Raw genomic sequence first — 27747 nt, 5'->3', positions numbered from 1 at the left:
ACTTGACCTAAATGCACTTTGTTTTTATGAGAGAACATTTCATTTTAAAAATTTCTGCAGGCCAGTAGGCCTGTACATTATTATTTAATGTACACATGAGTGGGGTCAAGTTAAACATTTTATTTTGAATTTAATTTTATTCTGTGCATTGTTGCAATGTGCAAATAAATATTTGGATAATTTGTAATTGATTTATTCTTTGAAATTTTTATATTAATTTATGCAATTGCAATGCCTTGATTTTAGTAAAGTTAGTACACAGTCATAGCCATAAATGCAATGGTAGCCTACTAATAATTGGCATAATTTATTTCGGTATTTCGGTTTTCGGTTTTCGGCCTTGGTTTCCTCTTTTTCGGTTTTCGGTTTCGGCCAAGAATTTTCATTTCGGTGCATCCCTACAAATGCATTTTTGTCTCAGTGCAAGCATTGTTTTAGTTTGACAGGGTCGGCACGAGCTTAGCTTAGCATAATGAATGGAATCCTTTGTTGCCAGCTAGCATGTCCTGAGTAAAAGTGCTAAAAACAAAACAAAAAAAACAACCCACCTAATTACTTCTTGTGACCTGCATATTCACAACGAGTACAAATAGCGATGCAGATTAACACTAGGCGATTTCCTAGGCAGATATTGAAGTTGGGACTATATTAGGGGGAAGCACAAGCGAAGCACTGCTACTTGGGCGCAGAGATATCACGCAACACATGAAAATAATTTGTTCAAAAACACTGATTCATTCAGGAATTAAATAAGTGAGTCTTTAAATCAATCACTCAGTTGAATTGTTCAAAAACACTGATTTATTTATAAACTAACTGTGCAAGTGCCTTGTACTGCATCCAAAATCGCATACTTCCCTACTTTATAGTAGGTGAAAATCAGTATGTGACGAGTACAATGTCCGAATTCACAGTACTCATCAAAGAGTAGGCAAAAAAGTACCCGGATGGCCGACTGATTTTTTTTTTACTAAAAATAAGTACCTACTCAAGACAATATAAAAATACGGACGCAGCCCCTGTCTTTATGAGAGCGTCACTAAATCATTCTCTAACTGATTTGTTCATTAACAGTAATCCATTTAATCGATTCTTTTAGAAATGAAACATCACTGCCGTGTTGCTCGGACACTCACAACAATTGATTGTTTGTTCGTTGGGATCTATTTTCATTTGCAGAGCAAAAATGGATGAAGTAATTGGCAATAGTTTGTCTAAATTGGCAAAAGAGTGTCTAAACTTACTCCGTATTAACTCCTTGTTTATTCAACTGTTATAAGAATGCGGCCTTGTACCTGAATGACTCTGTATGCTACAAAATAAACATTATTCAAGTTTAGACCGTAAAAACCCTGTTCTTATCAATAACCGATGTTTGCTCTTCTGATTAGTAGGTTTTGGGGTTCAAAAGCACCATTACACTGATGCTTTTCCAAGGACACAGAGAATATAAATTATATCTTTTGAACTTAAAAAGAGGTTTCTATAAAACCTTGTGATTATTTATTTTACTCACAGTGTATGAAAAATACAATTACCAGTGACAGAATGGTGGCACTCATTCTCCTACTGAGTGGTTATACATTAAATATACAGTTACCATAACAGTACGGTTTATAGCAGTTGCTTTTGAAAGAAACTGATGTGTTGACCTGTAAATGCTCAAACTCTCTTTAGTCTTGAAGAACATGCTAATAGCTGTTAAACCTAACCTAACCAAACTGTTTTTGTTTTTTTATTTGTATTCTCTTGTAGTCAAGCTGTTATGACTAAAACTTCTAGAGAATAATAACTATAAAGTTCAGCCAGTGTTGGTGGTCTAAAACGATTATCTCAGCATGTTCATCATTTGATATATCAGTGGCTCTTTCATTGAGATAATAGCTATAACAACAAGCACTTTTAATAAAATTCATTCAGACTCATATCGCAGTGTCTTAAATCCATTCATTAATTCTGACCACTTCTATTTTGTCTACTGTTTTATTGGGCTATGTGGGATAATTCATTCAAAGAATAAATACACATCCTAAAATGCTGAATTTCGGCAATATCATATACATTTTCTGTAAAATTTCTGCAAATTTTTTTTTTTTGAGATATTCAACATGTCATGCTGACATCTTTCCTCACAAAAAAAAAACGGGAGTTTCTCAGATATCTCACTGTCAGTTTGTGTTGCACCGTGAAATATTTATTCCGGTCATAATGTTAGACCCCTGGGACAAGGCTTCAGCATTACTGTGACTATTTTAAACACGGCTTGGAAATGAAATGTTCAGATGTAGCTAAGTTGACTGGAAATATCCCCCCCGCAGCATTTCTATGATATCTGTTTATTTGTTCTTTGATTTTTTTTGCATTTTAGCGACATCGCAATTTCCAGTCATTTGGAAAAAGTCTAACCCTAAAGCGCTTTCACTCACTTATGTCAATAACCCTCATGCCGTCGAGGAATGAAGAGGACAAGTGAGTTTCTCTTCAACAAGTGATGAATCCGAATTGTCAGGGAGGCAGAAGAGATGAGAGCTATCCGTTTTTTTTTTTTTTACGATGTATCTATGGACATGCATTGCAGACCATTGATCCTCGTAATGCCGCTCAGCCGTTTGAATAAACTCGCCACGCTGGAGCTCTCATTACACGTCCCGTGCACCAGCAGTCATGATCTCTGCTATTATACGGGAACAGCTGTTCCATCAAAAATGTATTAGATGTTTCATTGAAAGGCAAACAGCAAGATCGCAATGGGGTTTTAGGCCAAATTTCATATCTTATGTCTTCACAGGCAACAGTTAATCTGAAATTTTCTGTGGAATTAAAATGTAATCGCTGGCTGTGTTTCATTTCTCCCTCCATGAAAGTACAGTTTGTCCTCTTCCTTTCACACAGATGTTTCGTGGAAATCTGCCATTGCCTCCAGTGAGTCTCCAGTTGACGGCGACTCCCCAACGAATCAACACGTCTTGCTCTTGGCCCACGATGTGAGTGCTGCCCGCTGGGTCTCTGCTACAACAGGATTTTAAACCATGGCCGCCAGCCAAGTCCTGCGAACTGGTCCGATCGGCGTCTAGAGCCACCCACCGTGAGAGAGACCTCTGTCTGGGTGAGCGAGAGTGGGAGTTCAAACGTTGCGACTCTTTAACATGAGAGCAGCCAGCAGCCCTGCCTGTCTGTCCCCTCTACTGCTGTGCCTATGTGTGCTCCAGAGGAGCTATGGGACCCCTTCTCCACCCAGCCCCACGTTCACCCACAACCAGACCAAACTGCCCGACGGCGACAAGGACTCGCACCATCGTCCCAAACGAGGCTGGATCTGGAATCAATTCTTCGTTTTGGAAGAGCACATCGGGCCGGAAGACCAGTACGTGGGGAAGGTAAGAGCCCTTTCTTTGTTTCGATCTGTGTGCAGGTGTGGGAAACGTGCTTAAAGGTTGGGTAGGCAATTTTTTACAAATAAAACACTTTTGTTAGACTGGTTGAAACATCTTGATAGCAATCAGTAATAGAAGGTCTGAATATTAAATTATTTACATATCTTCTGTGGAAGTCTCAGGACCAAAAACAATGCAATGCAATGATATGATGTCGAACCTTCCTGCCAACATATGCATTTCCATACCTCCGCACACCCTGCTTGCGCAGACGTCACACACAATCAGCGTGTTTCTTAAGGCTATGCAGAGTTGTAGACAGACAGTCACCGAATGCTGGAAAACAAACAGCAGCCACCTTTTACAGTTCCTCCTGAACCAAAACAACGAGCTTATGCTGCGTTCACGACATGTCATAACCTTAAGTACAAGAAGGCAACCCGTGACGTTCTACCCCGAGCCGTCCTCAGACTCAGATTTATGCGCTTCTGTGTCAACACTGTTAACGCCGAAATTAATCTGCGGCAGTCAAGTAGTACAAGAGCTCTGTAAGTTGTTTACGTTCATTATTTTTGTAATGTTATGTGCTTTGAGACATGAAGTAATTTAACGCCGTCTCATGGCGCTTTGCAGACTCTGCTCTGGCTGTGCGCGTTCATGTGTTTTGGAAGAGACGTGGCTTTGAAGGCACTCTGAAGGGAGGGTGGGATTATATGCTTTAAAGCTAGCTTCCCTTACAAAAAAATAAGTATTTTAAGTATACTTCAGTAAAGTTCAAGTTCAGTAAAGTTCAAGTATATTTTAAGTATACTTTATGTAGTAATTATACTAATATCAATGTACTAAAAGTATACTTGTAACTGTACTGTTTCAATACTACTGTATGCTGCTAAGACCATATATGTTAACAATATATGTCTCATTTAAGTTTATTTACAGTATATATGCAAACAATTGGTATACTATATGATTTTCTATAGGTTTTCTATAGGTTTATATCATATATGAAAAAGTTATGTTTTCACTTTATATGAGCATATATGGATATTTCATATATGAGATATATATGTCAAAATATGTATTATACATACATAAAAATATATTTTATATGATATAAATGTATATGTCAATATAGGGATTTTTCCAATTTCTAATAAGTTTCATATATGGCTGTGCATATGTACAAATATGTTTTCACACAATATGAGCATACACTCACCTAAAGGATTATTAGGAACACCATACTAATACTGTGTTTGACCCCCTTTCGCCTTCAGGGGCTCGTTCTTCGTACGTTGTTTAAAACATCCGAGATCAAATGAGACATCCAAGATGATATCATCGTGCTAATCATGATCCGGCTAATTGGGTTCTTCGAACACACCTGTTGTTTATGATTAGTATAGCTGGATTGAGTTATCTGAGATAATTGCGCGTTCATGCGCTGGTTAAAAGGGGATATGTATCGATAGTAGAAACATTGATCAGCAACGCTGCTATTGGCTGATCAGCGTGGCCAAAGAGCGTGCACAGTTTTTCTCCTCAGCAGAGCAAGAACTAATAGTCGAAGTTTATTCGGAATTTTAATGTTTAATCAAAACGCCAGGGAACACCTCAAAGTCTGCAAAAGCCAGGAGAGAGGACTGGCAAAAAGTAGCAGACAATTTAAATCCGTTAGAAGTGGCCATGTTAGATGTTTTTATCACTTATTAGCCTATATTTTTGTATTTTAATAATTGCATAATTACTTTGTTCATTGTAATGTCAGAGTCACCACACTAGAACATGGGAACAAATAAAAGTGAAGTACAAAAATATTCTACATAATGTTAATTTTTAGTTATATTATAGTCTCTTTTATAAAAGGCACTGTTAAATAAATGGTTGTCTGTTTATAAAAGCAACCAAGAAAAAGGCTGAGAAAAAACAAAAGAAAAGATCTTAGTAGCCTACACTGTTTGTTGCTGCATTAAATTAAGGCCGTATAGTCATTTCAACTGTTAAATCTTGAGTAATGATGAATTGCTTTGACTTGTGAAAGTGAAAACTGAAAAACTTTTTTATTTTGCCATGAGTTATTGATCATGAGTGTAGTTCATTGTAATGACATTGTGTTTTCCTCTTTTGTGCACTTTCACATTATACACCAACATATGTTCCCAAGAAAGTGGTTGCTGAAATATGTGCAAAACTGCTTAAAAAACTGCTTTACAACATTGGGTTTTAAGTGGCTTGGAAATGCCACAAAAAAACCTAAAACTGTTTTTTAAACCTAAAAGCGCCAGGTAAACTCCAAATGACACGACAGACAGCACTTTCCATCAAGGTCTCCGCATCTCCAATAGTGTAAAGGAAAGAGCCACTCGCAAATAATCTTAGGGCAATGCAAACAGTTTGTGCTGTAGTTAAAGCCAGACTCCGACAAGTCGAAAATAAATGTGCGTTTCCAACAAATTAATAATGTAAACGACAATCTCACGAGTCACGAGAAAAAATATATATCTCAGAAAGTGCACTATCGCGCTGCGCTGGACTTCAGCTTGGCTTATAAAGCCGGGATCTAATCCTGTTTACATGAAATAAGCCTGCTCCCGAGCAGGTTTAAGCTTGCGCACCTGTTGCTATGACAGCAAGTCCAGGATGAGCTTCGAAGAATCAAACAATCCAAGATCATGCCAAATCGTCAACAATCAAATCCAGCTAACTGAGTTATCGACGTACGAAGAACGGGCCCCAGAACTGCCTTAATTCTACGTGGCATTGATTCAACAAGGTGCTGAAAGCATTCTTTAGAAATGTTGGCCCATATTGATAGGATTGCATCTTGCAGTTGATGGAGATTTGTGGGATGCACATCCAGGGCACGAAGCTCCCGTTCCACCACATCCCAAAGATGCTCTATTAGGTTGAGATCTGGTGACTGTGGGGGCCATTTTAGTACAGTGAACTCATTGTCATGTTCAAGAAACCAATTTGAAATGATTCGAGCTTTGTGACATGGTGCATTATCCTGCTGGAAGTAGCCATCAGAGGATGGGTACATGGTGGTCATAAAGGGATGGACATGGTCAGAAACAATGCTCAGGTAGGCCGTGGCATTTAAACGATGCCCAATTGGTACTAAGGGGCCTAAAGTGTGCCAAGAAAACATCCCCCACACCATTACACCACCACCACCAGCCTGCACAGTGGTAACAAGGCATGATGGATCCATGTTCTCATTCTGTTTACGCCAAATTCTGACTCTACCATCTGAATGTCTCAACAGAAATCGAGACTCATCAGACCAGGCAACATTTTTCCAGTCTTCAACTGTCCAATTTTGGTGAGCTCGTGCAAATTGTAGCCTCTTTTTCCTATTTGTAGTGGAGATGAGTGGTACCCGGTGGGGTCTTCTGCTGTTATAGCCCATCCGCCTCAAGGTTGTGCGTGTTGTGGCTTCACAAATGCTTTGCTGCATACCTCGGTTGTAACGAGTGGTTATTTCAGTCAAAGTTGCTCTTCTATCAGCTTGAATCAGTCAGCCCATTCTCCTCTGACCTCTAGCATCAACAAGGCATTTTCGCCCACAGGACTGCCGCATTCTGGATGTTTTTCCCTTTTCACACCATTCTTTGTAAACCCTAGAAATGGTTGTGCGTGAAAATCCCAGTAACTGAGCAGATTGTGAAATACTCAGACCGGCCCGTCTGGCACCAACAACCATGCCACGCTCAAAATTGCTTAAATCACCTTTCTTTCCCATTCTGACATTCAGTTTGGAGTTCAGGAGATTGTCTTGACCAGGACCACACCCCTAAATGCATTGAAGCAACTGCCATGTGATTGGTTGATTAGATAATTGCATTAATGAGAAATTGAACAGGTGTTCCTAATAATCCTTTAGGTGAGTGTAAATGTCATATATGGACATGGTCAAAATATGTATTAGCCTATACACACACACACACACACACACACACACACACACAAACATGTATATCACATTTATTATACATACTTAAACATATTTATATGGGATATATTTGTCAATATATGGATTTGTTCCTTTTTCAGATAGGTTTCACATACTTTCTATGAGCATATTCCATATTGATATTTCATTGATATTTCAAGCCTCTCCGAAATTGCCTACCCTACCTTTACACTGTGTATGTGATTATCTGAAATAAACCTTGTATGGTTTGTTGAGAAAACGGTTCCTTGAAAAAGCACTGTTTTAAATGAGAGACAATGGCTGTACGTCATGTTTTTGGACTATGTGCGATGCCAATTTATTCCTGTAATCATATTTTCTTGGAAGCGAATAAATAGTGCGGGTGACTAATCAGAATCAAAATCCATGTTTCTCCAAACAGCATGTTTTTGTCAGAAAATTGATTTGGCTTGCAAATTAAAGACTGACCTGTGGCTGACATCCACCCTGCTAATAAGAGCATAATTATTTTGACTGTCGACTACAGAGAAACGAGAGGATCTAGAAGGCTTTTTTTGTCTCTATTTATTCCATTGTCTTCTTACGGAAAGTTGGAGACAGCTAACATGTTCTTATGATAATCATTTGAAGCACCTTTTATTCTGTGACTCCGGAAAAAATCCAGAGATCCCTCTGCGGCTTATAAACGTCAGCAGCGATACAATCAATTATTTTGCCAGTTCGGTTCTGTGAATACTGGCCAACACTGTCGGCTCAGATGAAACCACTGTTTCATGGGTTGGAATAATACAGGGTGACACTGACAGCTTTTGACATTGACTCAGCAAGGTAAAGGTTAAGTGAAGATAGCAGAGTTTATGAAGAAATGGCTGAGGAGCCATCAATTGTCTACACCTACATCCCTTAGGAACTGAGCCAAGTGTGTGTGTGCCATGTTCCTTCAATCACCATTGGACAGGTTGCTTCAGATCTGCACACTTATACAGACATGTGTATGTGTGCTGGGGATGTGAAACAATCCCATTTCTATAATGGTCCCATTAACAAAAAAAATATTGCAAAAAGTTGCTATTTGAACAAACAGTACTCTAGATTAGTTAAGGATAACAGTCAGCTCAGGAGTCTGACTACACTTGTCCCACTTTTGATTCACTGAAAAGAACTTTAGAAAGAATGACTCGTAGGATTCACTTTCTGTAATTGGATTACTGGTTCTGCTATATGGTTTTGATTCACTGACAAGAACCGATTCATTATAGTAATTGGTTTTGTAATTGGATTACACTGATTTTGATTCACAGAGAAGAGCTGGCTTGTAAGAGTCATTTGTTATGTAATTGGTCTATCAGTTGTGCTGTATAGTTTTGATTCACTGAGAAGAACTGATTCATTAGAGTCATTTGTTATGCAATTGGCCTACATTCATGCTAAATGATTTTGATTCACTAAATAGAAACGCTCATATGACTGATTCTTTTGAAAGTCTGACCACACTGGCTGCGATGTATGATTTTGATTCACTGAGAAGAACTGACTCATAAGAGAGATTAGGCATCGGAGAGATTTGACTAGAATTGGACCACACTAGTCATACTCCAAATAGTATTTTTAACACTAGAACTACCGGAATTCCATAACTACTAGAACGACCATATATAGCGGTCATTCTGACCGTTCATACTTTGACTATCATATGGCTGTACTGAACGTCATTTTCGTCATGTCATATCTATTGTACGTTAACCTTCTCTTTTCCAATGAAGCTTTTAATTCCTGTCGTCATAGCCCTTAAAACAAGGACAAAAGAAAGATTGCCCCGACAGGTGCTGCTTCTATGTGAGGAACGTTTTGCGTCAAAATAATATTTTTTTCATCGCACTCACCACGTGAATAGACATGCACAAAAGTTAGGAAACGTCAAAGCTTCATACCGTTTAGAACAGCCCTGTTTGTAAATAAGTTCAATAATCAATACAAAATCTAAAAATAAATGGATCTACAATGTTATGATAGGTAATAATAAACAGGACACAACATTTTAATTCAAATGAATGTGAAAAAATATTTTCCAGCCTAATTGATAAATATTTTCTTATTTTCTTTGTACAATAAAAACAAATCTTATGATACAATAACTTACAACATATATGCAATAACAAAAACACTGATACATTTGAATACACACAAACAGGCTAAGAAAAAACATGAACATTACCTAAACAAGAAAACGAACTGCTTTAGAACGATTAGTTTCAGTGAACAAAAAATATTAACGAACAAAATCAGGTTAACTGCCAGTTATTAATATTTTTTGTTCACTGAATAACTGCCCATTTGAACGGCGCAAAAACCCCGCATCTTTGACGCTTACGCACATTCCACACAGGTAATCACCGCCTTTCGTGTGCAGCTCCCACACACCACTTTATGACATTTGGCACATATCTCCTTGGTTTTATTTTGTTTGCAGTTCCTCCAGTTGTATGGCTTTTGATTCCATGTGGTCGGAGCGAAGTTCACTCGCCAGTCGTGTGATGAAGTCCCTCCACGAAACTTGCAATGTAGCGGACTGGATGATATCCACAGTATAATGCGTGCGGTCAAAATGACCGTCATGGTCATTCTAGGTAGAAATAGTCAGAATACTGTTTAGTGTTTTGTGATTTTAATAAAATAACAGTGTCAGAATAAAATATACACATATTTAGGGAAAGTCAGAGTCCTACAGCCACATTTATTTTATTTTAACAAAGTTATTACACTGTAAAATTTAAAAACGGTCAAAATGACCGCCTTGGGAGTTCTAGTGTTAAACTTAGTTTTTAAACATCAGTGGAGTCATTTCAATTGAGCTGTTGTTGCAGACATCAGACACAGACATCCTTAGCCCCTTTCTGGATGCAAAGTGTGAGAACATTCTTGTATTGAACTGCGAAATATGAAGCCAAACAGGGCCCTTGTTCTGCTCACATGGGTTCCACTTAATTTTTATGCTGCTGTGGTGTGACCTGTCTGTAAGAGATTTGAGTGAGCTGAATATTTTCTTTCAGGTTTTCTTAAACTGCAGTGACAGAAATGGGTTGAGGCTCTCAGTAGCCTCCTACACTCCTCTCTTTTTTTTTTCACACCTTCTCCTGTCTGGTCCCTTCAGACCACCATCTTTTCTTCTCTCCACTTCAGTGGTCAGACAAAAAGAGGTTTTGGGGGCCCAGACAGAGCTGTTCTACTAAAACCCTGCCTGTCCTCAAATATCTAGTTATGGGAACATAAACTATGTCACTTTATAAAAACAGATGAGAAATTTCAGTGGGACCATCTTTTGCAGGTTAGAAATGGAACATACACACATGAGATTTGGTTAGAAAAAAAAATCCTGAAATGTGTTGGCTGAAATACAATTCAACACCATTTTCCATGGAAATGATGTGAACCGTGTTAAATGTTTGTATTTTTACACAGTTTTTGTCTTTTGGACAAAAAATGTCTTTAATCAGTAGCCTATGTTTTCATCATATTGCATTTATTAATTGGAGTCTGTTTTTTTCTGACTAAAATGGCATATCATTATATAGTTAGTTGATGAAAATAACCTCTAAGAGTCCAAACCAAATTTTCAATCAGAAGGACTCCAAAAGAGGGTGAATTATAGTTAATTAAGGACTGGAATCAGTCTTTCAACACTGAACCCTTGTGCAAAACTGTATTGTGCTTTGCAAAATAGCATCAGCCAAATGAAAATAAACTTATATATTATATATTTAATTCAATTCACGTTAATGTGTAGAGCTCTTTTCACAATACATATAGTTTCAAAGCAGCTTTACAGAAAGATGCATGTTTCTACATTGCAATTTAGTGTTATCTGTTTTCAGAGGTGACTGTGTCAAAGTAATGTTCATTTGTCAAAAATGCACAGTTCTAAGATAATTCAAATCATGCAATTAGCTAATACCATGTATTCATTTAGGCAGAGACAATGATCTCATTAAAGCAATTATTACAAGTTGTAATCATAATGATTACAAAATATAGAAAATGTGGCTGTGGTGCATGTTGAGTCTTCTGAAGCCCTCGCAAGAGTTGGCGTCATCTCTGCAGGTGTTGGGTTATCTGAAATATTTGTAAGAGGCTGGATCCAAACTGGAGCTGACGTACTCTTTAGTTATTTAGGGATGTACCAGAGTTTTGTGACCTGATGGAATGTAGGGTGATAGAAAATCAGTTAAATACAAAGGAGCCGAAACATTTAGGGGCTTATATAGGTAATACTTTGCAATCGATACAGGACTTAATAACCAGTGTAGATATGATCAAATTGGGGTTAGAATGATCATATTTTCTTGACCTGGTAAGAACTCCAGCAGCTGCATTTTGGACTAATTGTAGTTTGTTTATTGAGGATAAAGGACAACCACCTTAGTAGTGCATTACAGTAATCCAATCTATGAGGTCATGAATGCATTTCTTTGTAAACATGTTCCGTATTTTAGCAATGTTTCTGAGGTGAAAGAAGGCTGATTTTGTAACATTTGAAATATGATTATCTAAAGACAAGTTGCTGTGTAATATAACACCAAATTGTATTCTAAGAGCTTCTGTGTACAAATATACAGCACATATACAGGGTTTATATATATATATATATATATATATATATATATATATATATATATGTGTGTGTGTGTGTGTGTGTGTACACACACATACACATACACCTACAGTACCAGTCAAAAGTTTGGAAACATTACTATTTTTAAAGTTTTTGAAAGAAGGCTCTTATGCTCATCAAGCCTGCATTTATTTGATCAAACATACAGAAATAGAATATTGTGAAATATTACTGCATTTTAAAATAATGGTTTTCTATTTTAAAATACTTTAAAATATAATGTATTTCTTTGATCCAAAGCTGAACTTTCATCAGCCATTACTCCAGTCTTCAGTGTCTCAAGATCCCTCAGATATATGTGTGTGTGTGTTTTTATATATATGTGTTACGCAATCTACACAATAGCAGATGAAGTTTCTGGCTGAGTGAGAGACACAACACTCTCACAGGGTTTAATTCAGCTGCTCTTTGATTTATTTCACGCTTCTCTTTTATATCAAATAAATAACGTGAAAATGTTGCCAGCATGGACTTGAGCGCTTTTTAGTTTGAAAAAAAAAAATAAGCAAAAGAGAAAATAATTGTTCAGTATATTTTAGCCTAGCAGATACAATTTGTTCTTCGTACTGTAGATTATTGCTGTGGTAAATATGCTCCCTTTTCATGTAGAAAAGCGCACACACATACACACACCCAGACACCCAGAAAGAGATGCAAACGCACACAAACAGCTTAAGCTTTGAAATTTGTAATAGAGAGCTAGCAAGCTGCTGGTGCTCTCGATAGTCTCTTTCAATGTTAATCTGCCTACCGGCAGACTGGTAGCACACATTAGTGTGAATGTGTGATAACTAGAGAGGGTCTACAGTAAAATAGACTTTGGAGAAGAGGAAGACCAATAGAGATCAGTCCACTGTCGTCCTATTGACCTTACAGTCGGTCTGGCTGATGAATATCTGTCACTGCAGCTTTTAAAATGGAGGATTACAATAAACCGCTCACCTCCTCCTCACTAATGGCAAATTACCAAACTCAGTGCCGCCCATGCACACTTCCTTATTCTGACGTGAAGGGCTCTTGGTGCAGTGTAAAATTGACCTTTCCATCAGCACGCCGGCTTTAATTTGCGGTTAGCGGTGAAGGCTGAGCCCTGATTTAATCAGTCCTTTCCTTCTTGTAGCGTGGGCAGTTTATCAAGCCCCTGCACAAGGCAACCTGTGCTCTCAGGTCTGCGGCAGCAGTAACCGCAAACCCTGCATCACGGTCATGTCTGCATTCTGCACAGAGAAATGTTTTGCGTATTTTTTTTTTTCCAGTGCATTCTTAATGTAGACATTGTTATGAATATTAAAACAGCTGCCGGAATGAGGTCGGTCGAAACCAAGACACCTCTAATGAGGTGCTTGTTTTGACAACATAGGTTGTTTCTTCAAAGTCTCATTAATATGTGCACAAGTGTATTCTTAAAGGGATAGTCCACCCATAATGAAAACTCTGTTATAATTTACTCACTCTCAAGTCGTTCGAAATCTGTATGACTTTTCTTTCTTCTGTGGAATATAAAAATTTGTGACAAACAGTTTCAGTTCCCATATTTTGTCCATACAATGAAAGTTAATTGGAACTGAAATTGTTTACCAACTGTTTACCACAATACCTTTTGTGTTCCACAGAAGAAAGAAGAGGCTTGGAACGCCATGAGGGTCTCTGTCCCTCTAAAGCACTTAAATGTTCGTGCTGCAAGATTGTGTAGTGTCACCTCCTAACATGCATACATTAAAAGGCTTCTGATCTATAATAGGTGCTCTAATGCATCTAAATGCATCACTTTAGCACCACAATAAAATGTCTCAGAGCGTGTGTGTATGTGTTATGTTTGAGAGGGTGTGCAAATACTCAGTGGTCACCGTTATAAGTTAATGGCAGAATGTATTCCGAGCCGGATCAGTCTGCTTAGCATGCAAAATGTGCAACACACCCAGATTGTTTCAAATGGTTAATGAGTTTTCATTGTGCTCAAGTGTTTGCTTTGATTCATAATCCTATTAATCGCATTTGATGCATTTGTATTTTCTAAGCTGGCTGCTTTCAGATTTGAGTCTATATCTGTCTGGTAGGTATCAAAGCCTTTCATTTGTGTGGTAATGTTGTGAAGGGGTACAGCGTCACACTTTCTGCAGGACGAGTCAATGCATTCTATCTCCCACTCATCTGCCTCCCCTCCTCACTGTTGTTTTTTGTGACTTTTTGGATGTTGACTCTTAAAGTCGTTTGAATACCAGTCAGAATTCGAATCATGTTTTTTTAATTATTATTTATTTAGAACACAATGCCAATTTGCATATCCAATTTGATATTCTTCTTACTAAAGAAGTTTTAAACATCATCCTTTATGATTATGGTAATTTAAAAATACATATATTATTTTTATTTTCATTTTCAAAAAATACTTTACTACTACTACTACTACTACTACTTCTAATAATAATAATAGTAATAATGAATGTCTTTATTTTGGTGATGCAACATATTTCCAAGTGACACAGGTTATTCATCTAGATTTTTATTTTTTTATTTTTTTATAAATGATAAAGTAATGGCTTAACAGTAATTTGGCTAGTGATAAACTTGACTCACCAATAGCCTGCTTGCCCTAAGTGACATCAGCAGAAAAAGAACATTTGTTTCAGATTACAAAAGAAAGCTATTTTTTCTTTAGGAGTAACATGCACTGATCATGTACAATAAGACCAGGACCAGTCAGTAAATAGAGTAAATTTAATGTTGAAGATCATCTTGGTGTATATGTGCATACTTTTTTAAGAAAAAGAAAACGAAAAATGAACAGCATTAGAATATTTTCCAAAAAAAAAACAAAAAACATCTATTTCATCTTCTGTTTAAGGAATTGTGTAGTGATAGAACACATTATTCAAATACTCTATCCATCTCTTCGGGAACCTAATGCATTCGGAGGAGTGAATGGTGCTTCCATAAATACGGGGCAAGTTCAAAACAAGGGTCACTCATTTTCAAGTACAATGTAGGAGGATTCTTCAATCTTTCATAATGCTGGATGCAGCAGGTGAACATTAGGATACATAGCTGGATGAAAGAGGTGGACAAACAAGGTGCTCAAACAATGGCATTGGTTTGGGTCTCGGGTTTAGCTCTGTGCATAAGAGCACATGTTTGGTGCTGTTTAATACTGTATGTGCCCTGCTGCATTGCAGCTGTAACCAGGCATATACAAAAGGTTTTGTAGATAAAGCAATAGCCCCAGAAATAGTGTGGTTTCAGGCCCGCCTGCCATATATATCTTAGAAGGTGAATGCCCCTCTTAGCCAGGAGGAAAAGGTTTGGAAGGTGAACGTCATTCTGACTAATTGCTCATTGCGGTGGGATTACACAGGCTGCCAAGAATTATGGGAACACGGTGGGAAAAGAAAGCTGCTTGAATAGCAACCCAGCAACATGCCAAGTAATGTGTGTGTTTTTTTTGTTTTTTTTTTCTCCACACCAAGGGCCATGCTCTGCCAATTCCTGCTGCTCGGAGTTTTATTTTTTTGGATCAGACACATTGCCTTTTTCGAGGCCACATTAGTGATAATTAGCAACTGAAATGGCAACATTTATTGTTGGATAAGTGGCCTGAAAATAGCTGTGTGTGTCTCCGTTTCAGGTGGTCTCATTCAGCTTCCTGTACATCTGAAGCTTTCTGCTGTTTTGCAAGCATTTTTTTCCGGTTTGTGTTACTTTAATTACATGAGCATAGCATAATTATGTGATACTAATTAAATGAGTGCCACAGATGGTTTCATATATTGATTTTCACTGAAAGCTGACATGAACAGAAGTGATCGTTTATGTTACATCTCTGCAAACATATGGGTCAATTACATACAAGAGTGTCCTTTTTTGGGGGAGCTGAACCACATGACATTTCACAACCTTAACTAACCTTGTTTTGTCATAAAAAAGGTGCAGGAGATATCTTTGTGATGCTATTTCCTGCCAGTTTTTATGCATATTGGTTGCACCACATGATTTTGCAGGTGAGAGAATGTTATAGTATTATACCAGCATTTGTGGTTGACACATGAAGATAAAATAAGTAGTCAGACATATAGAAAAGTCAACAGACCAAGGGCTGTAACTTACTTTGCTGTGTAAATAAATAAATAAGCAAAATTAGGTCTTTGAAGGATCAGCATAATAGTTGTAGACCGCATATTTCTTTATGCAAATTCTAAATACTTGTTTGGATATTTATATTCGCTATCACAGAAAATTCTTACCTTCAGGCAGTTAAAGCAATATTCTGTTACAGAATATCTTATTGCATAACTAATATGAATATGGTGGGATTAACCCATGTTTATTAGGAGGTATCCTTTCACCCCTGTGATGCATGTGTATTTCACATGAAACTCAATTTTGTTTTGGTTCGGAGCCACAGGCTTTAGCCTCATAATTTCAGGGTAGCTGAGTCTCTACCATGCCTTTTTACCCCTTAAAAAAAAAAAAAAAAACTTCTTAGGAAACCATTTCCTCTGAAAAGTATCTCCTCAGAACACATGGGGTATCCTTGTGCTCATTTCGTAATGTGAGTTCTATTTAAAGAGCTTGCTAATTACAAATCAAGAGCATTCTGCGACAGGAGCTGGGATGCGCCACAGTCATTATCGTGATAGATTTGTCATGAAAAAATTAAATAAACGCTTGAACTGTATGACATGTGATGTAAAGGTTATGACAGGAGTGTTTTAATGTCTTTTTCTTCTGACTTCAAACATTTATTTCTAGGTCTTTGTCATTTAATTTCCTGTTTTCTTAAAGCTAGGTGATTTAAAAGTGCAAAGACTGACATTTAAATCTATTCTATGAAGTTGCTGTATTTCTAAAGGGGACTAAAAATCTGAGACCAATAAGGAAAATGTTGCTATTTTGCAATTTTTCTCGTTTCTATTGGAAACTGTTGTATCGTCATAATTTGAATAAAAGGTTGAATTGAGCAATTAACATAGGCTAAAAATCATGCTGGAGAACATGATCATGAGGTTTGACCAACTTCAGCAGAGGTTTGAGTATCCAAATAATTTTGTTCTTCAGTGGAAGCAATAACATATGACTGTCTGTACAGAGAGTCACATGATCAATGTCACTAGTGGGACCTACTGTAGAAATAATACAGAATCTGAAATGTTTCTTATTTTTCAAGATTCTAAAACTTTGTTTATATCCTGGTTTAAATGTTATTTTAAATCCCGATTCAAATTTCAAATTTCCGCGCCATTCAGAATTGGGAATGTATTTTAAATTCGAGTTAAGTTCCTAAATTTGAATTGAGTTGGCAGAGATGATGTAGTAGAATTACAGTTCACATTTAAATGCTAGGAAGTAGAATTCAAATGAATTTAAATTTTTTGCATATTTTGTCAATACAGTCAATAAAGTTTGAAAAGTATATTTGTGAATTAGACACCAGTGAATAAGATTGATAGATAGATAGATAGATAGATAGATAGATAGATAGATAGATAGATAGATAGATAGATAGATAGATAGATAGATAGATAGATAGATAGATAGATAGATAGATAGATAGATAGATAGATAGATAGATAGATAGATCAAATTCTGCCTAGGTTTTTAACATGGTTTCAAACATTTTTATCCCACTGTCTCTCTTTCTAAACTGCACAAATAATCTGCATTTCAACATACCACGATGTGTCAGAATAAGTAATTATGTGGTTTTAACACCACAGAACATTTACATTTGGTTTAAGGCAAAATAGCAGTGTTACAGAAAATAAAACCATCTTTTCTTTGTTACTTTCAGTTACACTCAAACTCAGACGAAGGTGATGGCTCCGTCCAGTATTTACTCTCTGGAGAAGGTGCCGGTTCCATATTCATAATCAACGAGTTAACGGGAGATATTCATGCAAAGAAAAGCCTGGACAGAGAAAAGAAGAGCCATTACGTGCTCCATGCTCGGGCCATCGACCGCTTCACCAACAGAGCCGTGGAACCCGAATCGGAATTCATCATCAAGGTCCAGGATGTGAACGACAATGCCCCCAAATTCCCAGACGGCCTCTTTTCAGCCTCCGTGCCTGAGATGGCAGACATCGGTGAGCCAACAGTCAGGACCTCCTGGCTCGGGGGGTTGTCTGAGGCTGTGCCTGGGGAACACAAGAACGTTGTGTCAGTAGAGCATAGGTTTTATTAGCTGCCTCATCAGTTTCAGACCATAGAGTCCATCTGCAGATCGGAGCCTTTCTGGCCTGGACCCGGACGAATCACATGCTGCTGGTTGGTTGCGGTGGATTTATAGTGGGATTTATTAAAGCTATTGTTTCTTATAGAAAGCCTCTCAAGAGGATACTGCGTATTGTCTGTTGTAGAAAAAGTGATTTCATGAGTAATGTCAAAATCAAACCAGAATCTCACATAAAAGCCTCAAAAGTATGTTCACTCACACATGGGGTGAAAATGTTTTGAAGTGCTACCAATCTAAAGCAGCATTTGATAAACAAAAACAGCTGTGTTTACATCTTTTACACCCATATCTCAATTTGAAACGTCAATGTTTTATAGATCTGTGCTATCCACCCTAATACATGAGTAATCCACATGCAGAGCATGCAGTCTGCATCAATGGCAGTGCACATCAACTCTGCAGTAAATGGACTGTCAGGAAAGTGCTAATTGTCCGTAGAGTTCTTCCTTCCTATCCAAATCAATTGGCTGGAATCAAGCCAAAGAGCTGTGAAATTATCATTCCTCACAACCTTTCGGCACAATGTTCCCCCCCGGGCACAGCTATAGGATAAGGGCAAGGTTTATTTCTCACTTTTGGCCTTGAGTCACTCTCCACCACCACCACTTTTTTTTTTTCATTTTTTTTTTCATGTTTTTAATGAAATGCATTGAGTCTTTACAAATATTAAACAAACAGAAGGCTATTATATGTGTCTGTTGCAATGACAAAATTATCTGTGCAGTATTCGGACAGAACTGGATGTGGGCGACAATTCAAAACTAAATTATAGTTTCCATACAGAAAATATGCCTTAACATAAAATATAAATATACTTTTATATTATAGGCCTACAATACCGTTCAGATGTTTGAGGGATGTTTCTTATGCACACCTGTCATGTAGAGAGTTGTCGAGAGGCCTGGGAGAAGTTTAGGAAGGCTCAGTACAATGAAGTGGTTTTCAAAATGCCAGTTGTGGTTTATTTTAGAAGCTGCATTTCACAAGGTGCAGTCCACATAAAGTACAATAAAATAAAATAAAAATAAACTTAAAGGGTTAGTTCACCCAGAAATGAAAATTCTGTCAGTAATTACTCACCCTCATGTTGTTCCAACCCCGTAAGACCTTCGTTCATCTTCGGAACACAAATTAAGATATTTTTGATGAAATCTGAGCGCTGGCTCACTCCTCCATAGACTTCTAGGTGACCAAAACTTGCTGGCCCAGAAAATGTATTAAAGAGATTGTTAATATAGTCCAAGTGACTCCAGTGGCTCAATCTTAAGTATATCAAGCGACGAGAATACTTTTTGTGCGCAAAAACAAACAAAAATAATGACTTTATTCCACTATTCATTTCCTTCTATCTGGGCCTCGAGTTAGTTCACGTAGTGTTTTTGCGCAGCGCGTCTGTGTTGTACGTCACACGCGTCACACACATGACCAGCGTCGGCCAATAGTGAGCCCCAAGTAAATTCAAAATAGCACTAGGCTGGCACTCTAGTGATGATGTCATTAACCTGGTTCATCATCACATTACCAAAGCTGCATTTATTAGATCAAAAATACAGTAAAAAGGTAAAAAAAATAGTTTACAATTTAAAATAATGTTTGTAATATATTTGCAAATGTAATTTATTCCTATGATGACAAAGCTGAATTTTCAGCATCATTCAGAAATCATTTTAATATGCTGATTTGGTGCTCAAGAAATATATATATTTTTATTATCAATGTTGAAAACAGTTGTGCTGCTTAATATTTGTGTAGCCATTCAACCCCCCCCCCCCCCCCCCCCTCTCTTTCTCTCTTTGATTAATAGAAAGTTCAAAAGAACATTTTGTCCCTATTTTTTAAATGTTTCTCAGAATGTTTAAAACATTAATATAAACATTTCAAAATGTAGATAATATACATAATGTATAATATTAGTTTACAACAATATACAGACCCTTTCCAAAAAAATTGAATATCATGGAAAAGTTTATTTATTTCCATAATTCCATTCAAAACGTTAAACTTCCATAGATTATAGATTCAAGGCCCACAACTTAAACGATTTCAAGTATTTAGTTGTTTATTTGTACATAATTTGGGCTTCCAGCTCATAAAACCCACGAAAACAGGATTTCAATTTTTTTTAATATTACATGAAATCACACAGTAAGTAATACCATGGTCATTGAACCAGGTTTTGGTTCTTTTGGCAGTGTGGGCAGGTGCAAATCCTGCTGGAAAATGAAGTCAGCATCTCCATAAAGCTTGTCTGCTGAAGGAAGCATGAAGTGCTCTGAAAATGTCCTGGTAGACGGCTGCGTTGAGTGGACAGCACAGTGGACCAACACCAGCCGATGACATGGCTCCCCAAACCAACACAGACTGTGGAAACTTCACACTGGACTTCAAGCATCTTGGATTGTGTGCCTCTCCATTCTTCCTCCAGACTCTGGGACCTTGGTTTCCAAATGAGATGCAAAATTTGCTCTCATGGGAAAAGAGGACTTTGGTCCACTGTGCTTTATTAAATCCAGAGTCAACGCAGACATCTACCAGGACATTTTCAGAGCACTTCATGCTTCCTTCATTTTCCAGCTGGATTTGCACCTGCCCACACTGCCAAAAGAACCAAAATTATTTGCTAAATAATTAGCTTTTTTGCCTATTGGTCAATTTAATTAATTATCCACAGGTCATTATTTGTGCCTTCCCAAATAAGATATTTGGTTTCGGGTACATGTCAAACACCACGAGTGAGCATGCAAGCTATCTGTCTCCACTCACCAATCTGTGATGAAGTAATCACTAGCAGCATTCATAGAGCCATATAAGTCAGTTGAGGGTCTCTGGCCTTTCAAGAGAGGCTCTTCTCTCTTTTGTGTTTGTGTTCTTTCTTCTTTCTAAACCGAGAATGTGTCTCAAGCTAGAGCAGCGTTATCACCACCATTAAAGCCCCACACACTTTGTAATAGCATTAGATGCTTTAAGGCTTGGAGGAGAGAGGCTCATGACAGGTGAATTCAACCTGGTACAGGTCAAGGAGGCATGAGATGAATCACTTGAATTAGCAAGCGGCATTTGTGTACCGCATCTGCCTCTGTTGGAGCATGCTTGTGGCATGCATTAATGAGAATGAATGCAAATCTGAGCATGTGAATAATTTTAGCAGTTTAACTTGGACATATTTTTTATGTCCACACAGGAACATCAGTGTTCCAAATCACTGCCACGGACGCCGATGATCCCACCTATGGAAACAGTGCCAAGATCGTCTACAGCATTCTCCAAGGGCAGCCTTTCTTCACCGTTGACCCCAAAACCGGTACACAAAGACCTCACTTTCTCAGAATAACCTGTTTTATAGACGCTTTGAGATGCCTTCGATTGTAGAAGGCTCCACTTGAATATTTTCTGATTGTTCCTGCAAGCTTGTGCAAAGTCACCAGCGGATGAGTCATTCCACAATAATAGGCTGTAGGAAACACAGATACAGTTTCTCTGTAAAACTGCTTTCAGGCTCACAAAGGAACTCCAAATTTATTGCGCTACCCTATCTGGATAATAATTGATGGGTTCTCATATTGTTGAGGGGCTGTCATACATGTTGCTTCAACCTTTGATGTAAAAACAGCAAAAAGCCTCCAAGAGTGAGGGAAAAACCCATCCTGACCAGTACCAGAATGCATCTTTTGTTGCAACGACGTCAGTTGAGCATTAAAATAATATATTTGGATTTGTATGCTCTTCCGAACGACACTCAGACTCAGGCACACACATTGAAATTCTGTTAAATAATGTGGGAAATATCACTCTCGGTTGTCTCTTAGAAATAAATCAATAAACCTACATTGAGGGCGATGAATATGGATGGTTTTCTTCTGAGACTTACGTGGTACACTCAATTACTCTTGCAAAGCCTGGGTGGATAAACAAATCAGTTTCATAATATTATCAACACATGATTGAAACATTGAGAGTGCGGCACCGTGCAACCCAGACTGCAATGTTTTGTGGCGGCAAAAAATGCCCAAACCGTGGCCTACTTGTTATGATGTACCATTCGCCTACAGTGTATATCCTAATTTAATGTTTCCCTTGCTCCCTCCTTTTTTTCATTCTGTCCTTAGTAGCCATTTGGTTCAATTTCCGCAGTGGTGGTGTTTGTTTATGTCAAGTTGAATGTGCCTGGAGGGTGTTTGTCCCAGTTTGAAAGCGCCAACCTGCAGAGTGTTTATCCCATGATAGAGCCTATTTGATGCAGGATAAATTTGCTTGGCTTATATGCGTTCGAGTGTGCCAGGGTAGTGGTGCAAATGCTCGTATGGCTATATTAGCAGTGTACAAGGTAAAATGGTGAGTAGCATCTGTTCCAGCTGTTATTGTGTGCGTAGTTCTTCAGCACTGCCTTGTCAGCAACAGCATGAGCTGCTGACCCAAGGGACTCAGCTTAGTACCAATACATACTTCTATCCCTCAGATATCTGCCACAGAACCACGGCAATGTACACAGAATTGCTTCATGGGTACTCCATTATGCATTTATTTATTATGTGTAATTGCTCATTCAGTCTCCCTCCCACTGGGACCCATGGGATGGTTGCCGTCCTCCACTGAAGCAGGATCTCTGATGGCGTTTTATTTTATTTTTAGTGGTGTCTTTGGTGCTAGAACTATGATATTGGATGGACTGTAATCCTGCCGCGGTCACTCTTTCAACTCTATTCTCATCACTAATCCTCTGTTTGTGGCTATTATGAAGGTTTTGATGGGATTAAGAGGCCATATGATAATGTTCACATCGGGGGTTTTATCATAGGGTGTTGGTTTAACGTTGCACTCTTGCATATCAGTGTTGCATGCTTTGTTTTGGCAGGACGTGCCTGTACCCTTAGCACTGAGAGCAGTGTGTGTTTGAATTGCGCTCAAATAATCCAATACTCCAGGTCTAGAGAGACACTTTTGCTATAGGAAAGGGATAAAGCGCTGATGGAGGCTCACCTCTTTCTGCTCTGAGCATCACAACCATAAAACTTATCACGTTTTGAGTTTATTCGTAGATCTATAAGGGTGACAAGCAGGGCTTGACATTAACACCCGCCAACCCGCCAAATGCGGGTGGATTTTGCTCGTGGCGGGTAACATAGTCACTCCAACTAGCCACTTTGGCGGGTTGAATAATTGTAGTCTTTTCAAAAGGCATCTGAAATAAGTGTGACACTACGATACTACAACTCCCATGAGTATTAGGGCTGTCAACGAATATTCTAAATTCGAATATATATTCTAATAGTTTTAAAAAACAGAATTTCGAAGGTGAAAATGAATATTCGAATGTGGAAAAACGCCACGGCTGTCTGCTTTGCAAGTGGGCGCGCTGCCTGAAGGGTCAGGGACAGCTAACAGGAAGAAGCGTTAACGTTAAACAGAAACATTACTAAAGTGTAGGCTACTGTACTGACTGAATAGATATTGCATGAATAAGGTAGGTTAGATACAGCAGTTTCATGCACTGCAGGCTTCCACTGGTTTGATTATTTACCGTTTAATGTCAAGGAAAAGTTCCATGTTTACCTCAGCACAGCTCGCTCGGAGCGTTCAATGTCGGTTCAATATACTGTAAACCTTCAATTAATGTTAATAATATTTGTTTCAATCACTGAATGAAGCCTGCTATAAGAGTCGCGACCTTAAATTGCTTGCACAAAACTCTTGATCAGCACTCAACATTTGCTTTGTTGTTGTTCATTTAAACCGTTATGCGCATAACTATGCGCAGTTAGAAATCATTGAAAATTTCAATCACTCACGCCAGACGCTCTATTCGCGTTTGGTGTGAACGCAGCATGAGCGTGAGGGCGAGAGAGAGAGAGAGGTCTGCGGTCTTGGCCATTAGGTGATTTACTTGTTTTTGTGTAGGTAATACGTTGTTAAATATGTTTAAACTTAAATAAACCTATACAAGTAGTTATGTCTCTTTGTATTAATTTGTCCTGGTATTGACAAAATGCGCAACCAGATGTTCGAATAGTTCGAATATAGGCTATGTGTTTTTTTGAGGGAATATTCTAATGTCATTTTTAAGCAATTTTGACAGCCCTAATGAGTATTACATGCACACAGTGTTGCCTTGCGCGTGCTAGTGACCGACAACACAGAAACGAAGAGACAGCTAGCTGCCCTGCTGGAGTTACATCGTATGCCGGTGGAGCTATGTGGCGACATATAATACATAATACATGGTTTTATTTAAAAAAAAGGAGCTTTACACACAACCTTATCAGAGCTAATGATAATGACCTGTATTGTTATATATTTATGGAGTCTTGATTTGGGTGTGTACAGTGGTTTTACATTTAAAAGGGTTGTAAATCTAGTTCAAGTAAATTTTAGCACGCCATAGTCAACTTTTATCAGGTAATTTCACAACAACAAAAATGTGGCTAGTAAAAATGCTGTGTGGCTAGTAACTTTGGAAAACCACTAGCCACACTGGCTAGTGAGCAAAAAAGTTAATGTCAAGCCCTGGTGACAAGTATTAAACATAAAAGCTAAAAAACTGTATAAATAATTATTTGATCCCCTGCTGATTTTGTACGTTTGCCCACTTACAAAGAAATGAAGGGTCAATAATTTGTATGGTTGTAAAAAATCCAGAAAAAAACATATTATATATTGGTTATAAATTTATTTGCATTTCAGTGAGTGAAATAAGTATTTGATCCCCAAGCAAAACATTATTTAGTACTTGGTGGAGAAACCCTTGTTGGCAAGCAAGTTTCTTGTAGTTGGTCACCAGGTTTGCACACATCTCAGGTGGGATTTTGGTCCATTCCTCTTTACAGATCCTATCTAAATCTTTAAGTTTTCTTGGCTGTCGCTTTGCAACTCGAAATTTCAGCTCCCTCCACAGATTTTCTATAGGATCAAGATCTGGAGACTGGCTAGGCCACTCCAAGACCTTAATGTGCTTCTTCTTGAGACACTCCTTTGTTGCCTTGGCAGTATGTTTTGGGTCATTGTCATACTGGAAGACCCATCCACGACCCATCTTCAGTTTTCTGGCTAAGGGAAGGAGGTTCTCATCCAAGATTTTACAGTACATGGCCCCGTCCATTAACCCCTCAATACGGTGAAGTCGTCCTGTACCCTTAACAGAGAAACAGCCCCAGAGCATAATGTTTCCACCTCCGTGCTTGACTGTAGGGATGGTGTTCTTGGGGTCATAGTCAGCATTTCTCTTCCTCCAAACACGACGAGTTGATGCCAAAAAGCTCAATTTTGGTCTCATCTGACCACAGCACTTCCTCCCAAGCCTTCTCTGAATCACTAGATTTAGGCAAACTTCAGACGGGCTTCTATATGTGCCTTCTAGAGCATGGGGACCTTGCGGGTGCTGCAGGATTTCAATCCATTGCAGCGTAGTGTGTTACCAGTTGTTTGCTTGGTGACTGTGGTCCCTACTGCCTTGAGGTCATTAACAAGCTCTTCCCGTGTAGTTCTGGGATGATCCCTCACCTTTCTCATTATCATCCTTACCCCATGAGGCGAGATCTTGCCTGGAGCTCCAGACCGAGGGCGATTGATGGTTATTTTGTATTTATTCCATTTGTTGTCAGTGTTGTCAAAAGGGCCGGTATTTCAGTACCAGGTCGATACTTACATATTAAAACTTAACGATGCCAGCCTTTTTGCAGTTTCAAATGCTCCCATGCAAATTTCTGTGAGCGCTCTGTTAAAAGTATCAAATGTTTCTGTTTACAATGTGTTTTTTCAGCGTTGAGCCTTGTAGCCGATCACAGACGTGTTTGTTGAGCGTGTTGAATGCAATAGCCAATCAGAAGCATTTAAGGAAGTCCGAATCCACTCAATAGAGTTCAACAGTTGGGTTCCAGAAGTAAAAACTACATTCATTTTGTCCATTTGGATTTATTTTTTTAACAATAACTTTGAAATGTTTAAAGACAGACCTACTGTGAGTTCAGAGGTTGTTAATCGAGTGTATGTGCTGTTGTTGAAGCCATCTGTTGGCATTATTTCAACTTATTTTAAAGGAGTCATAATGTTGTGTTACCTTGGATACCCAATGCTCTATTATAGTCTTTCAGGCACTTCTAAAAAAGAAAAGTGGAAAAAAAATCAACACAGAGCCCCTCAGACCCTTATTTCTAAAGGCATTATTGTCTCGCGAGATCTAATGCGATGTTTTGGCTGTCGTGGACGGTCATTATAATAATGCAAATGAGGGGCGCGTTGATTGGTCGTAGAAAAAATACACCATTTCCAGATACATTCTTACAGAAGCCCCACTAACTGAAAGCTATTTTCAAACTGCATGTTTTGCATGAGTTTGGCTAATAATGTTTAGTGGTATATTGTTTTCATACTTGCATTTAAACAGTTTTAGCCACTGAGCATGGACTCCTGTACCGTCACTACTGTAGCTGCTAGTGTAAAACAAAGTGGAAAGATGTGGCTAGCATTCGTAGAGTCCATTCCCTGTGTTTACCTCGAAGGTAACGTTACATACAATAGCCGCATTAGCAGTTAGCTGCTATTTGTTAACCACAGTAGAGCAATAAAAACACAGTTTTACCTTTTCAATTTCTGGCAAGTCCCTGATGGTGGGGATGGCACCTTTTCCCAAACGGAGCTTCGAGGCCAAGTTCGCCTGATATTGCCCCAAATTTGTAAATGATTCCGCTGTAAAATGTTTAGCGCACACACCTAACGATACGCCACTTGAAAGAGTTGTTGGGACAGCGTCATTAAAAATGAATTTCCTCCACTGTTCCCTGATAGTTTCGTCCGTTTTTGGTAGATAAAACACATTTGCATGTTGTTTGTGGCAGTCAACCACAGAGCATCTCAGGTGTGCACTCGGTTTCTCCATCTTTCTCGAGTCGTCTAAACTGAATCTGAGGGGGAGAGGGGGAGAGGGGCGGGCTTCCCGCGGCATAGGTTTGCGGTGTCCATATTTGGTATATCCTCCCCCGTCTTGACGTCAAGAGGGGGAAGAAATCAAAATCTCGTTTTTTCGTGCGCGTGCACGTGGCCTTTTTTACAAACCCTGAGGTAAACAAACGCTTCACTTTTAAATATCGGCTTCCCGGCCAGTGTACAATCATTATGCAATCATAACATACATTGATTCTCGTGGAAAAGTGAAATTTCTACATTATGACTCCTTTAAGAATAATCGGGTTCACCCATGGCATTTGTTGTGAAAAATTAGAGAAAATTGTGAAACCAACGAGTCACACCAGGTTTGCAGGCTGCAGGGTTGCTCTTTCTATGCTCTCAAAATACCTAAATATTTGTACATATTTAAGTATTTTGGTTTGGTATATATTTAAAAAATTCAGTGTCTGTACATAACTTTGCACACTTTCTGTATTTAACCCATTCATAATTTCAATACAACTAAACTCTTTTTCACGCAGATGCACAAGCTCTGATTCTTTATCTCTGTCATCCTTGATTTCACACTTTTTTTACTGCGCTATATCCATTTGGCTGCTATATTCACGTCACCCTGTAGCCCAAGACTGGTTGCCCACTG

The 27747-nt window shown here is 38.4% G+C and overlaps 1 protein-coding gene across 2 annotated transcripts in view; it reads left to right on the top strand.

The window, feature by feature from the left end:
* Positions 1-27747, top strand: part of cdh18a (cadherin 18, type 2a) — a 56787-nt gene that overhangs the window by 4508 nt on the left and 24532 nt on the right. For both annotated transcript variants that reach the window (XM_084411120.1, XM_084411119.1), the window contains exons 2-4: positions 2893-3377; positions 17766-18060; positions 21391-21510. In XM_084411120.1, coding sequence (XP_084267246.1) covers positions 3147-3377; positions 17766-18060; positions 21391-21510 — 646 coding nt within the window. In that variant the 5' untranslated portion in view covers positions 2893-3146. The remainder of the gene's footprint in view (positions 1-2892; positions 3378-17765; positions 18061-21390; positions 21511-27747) is intronic.

This window comes from Rutilus rutilus (assembly GCF_951802725.1).
Source record: "Rutilus rutilus genome assembly, chromosome: 6".
In the NCBI taxonomy this organism is placed as follows: domain Eukaryota; kingdom Metazoa; phylum Chordata; class Actinopteri; order Cypriniformes; family Leuciscidae; genus Rutilus; species Rutilus rutilus.
The sequence above is the reverse complement of the archived record's forward strand: the minus strand, read 5'-3'. Positions and strand labels throughout refer to the sequence as shown.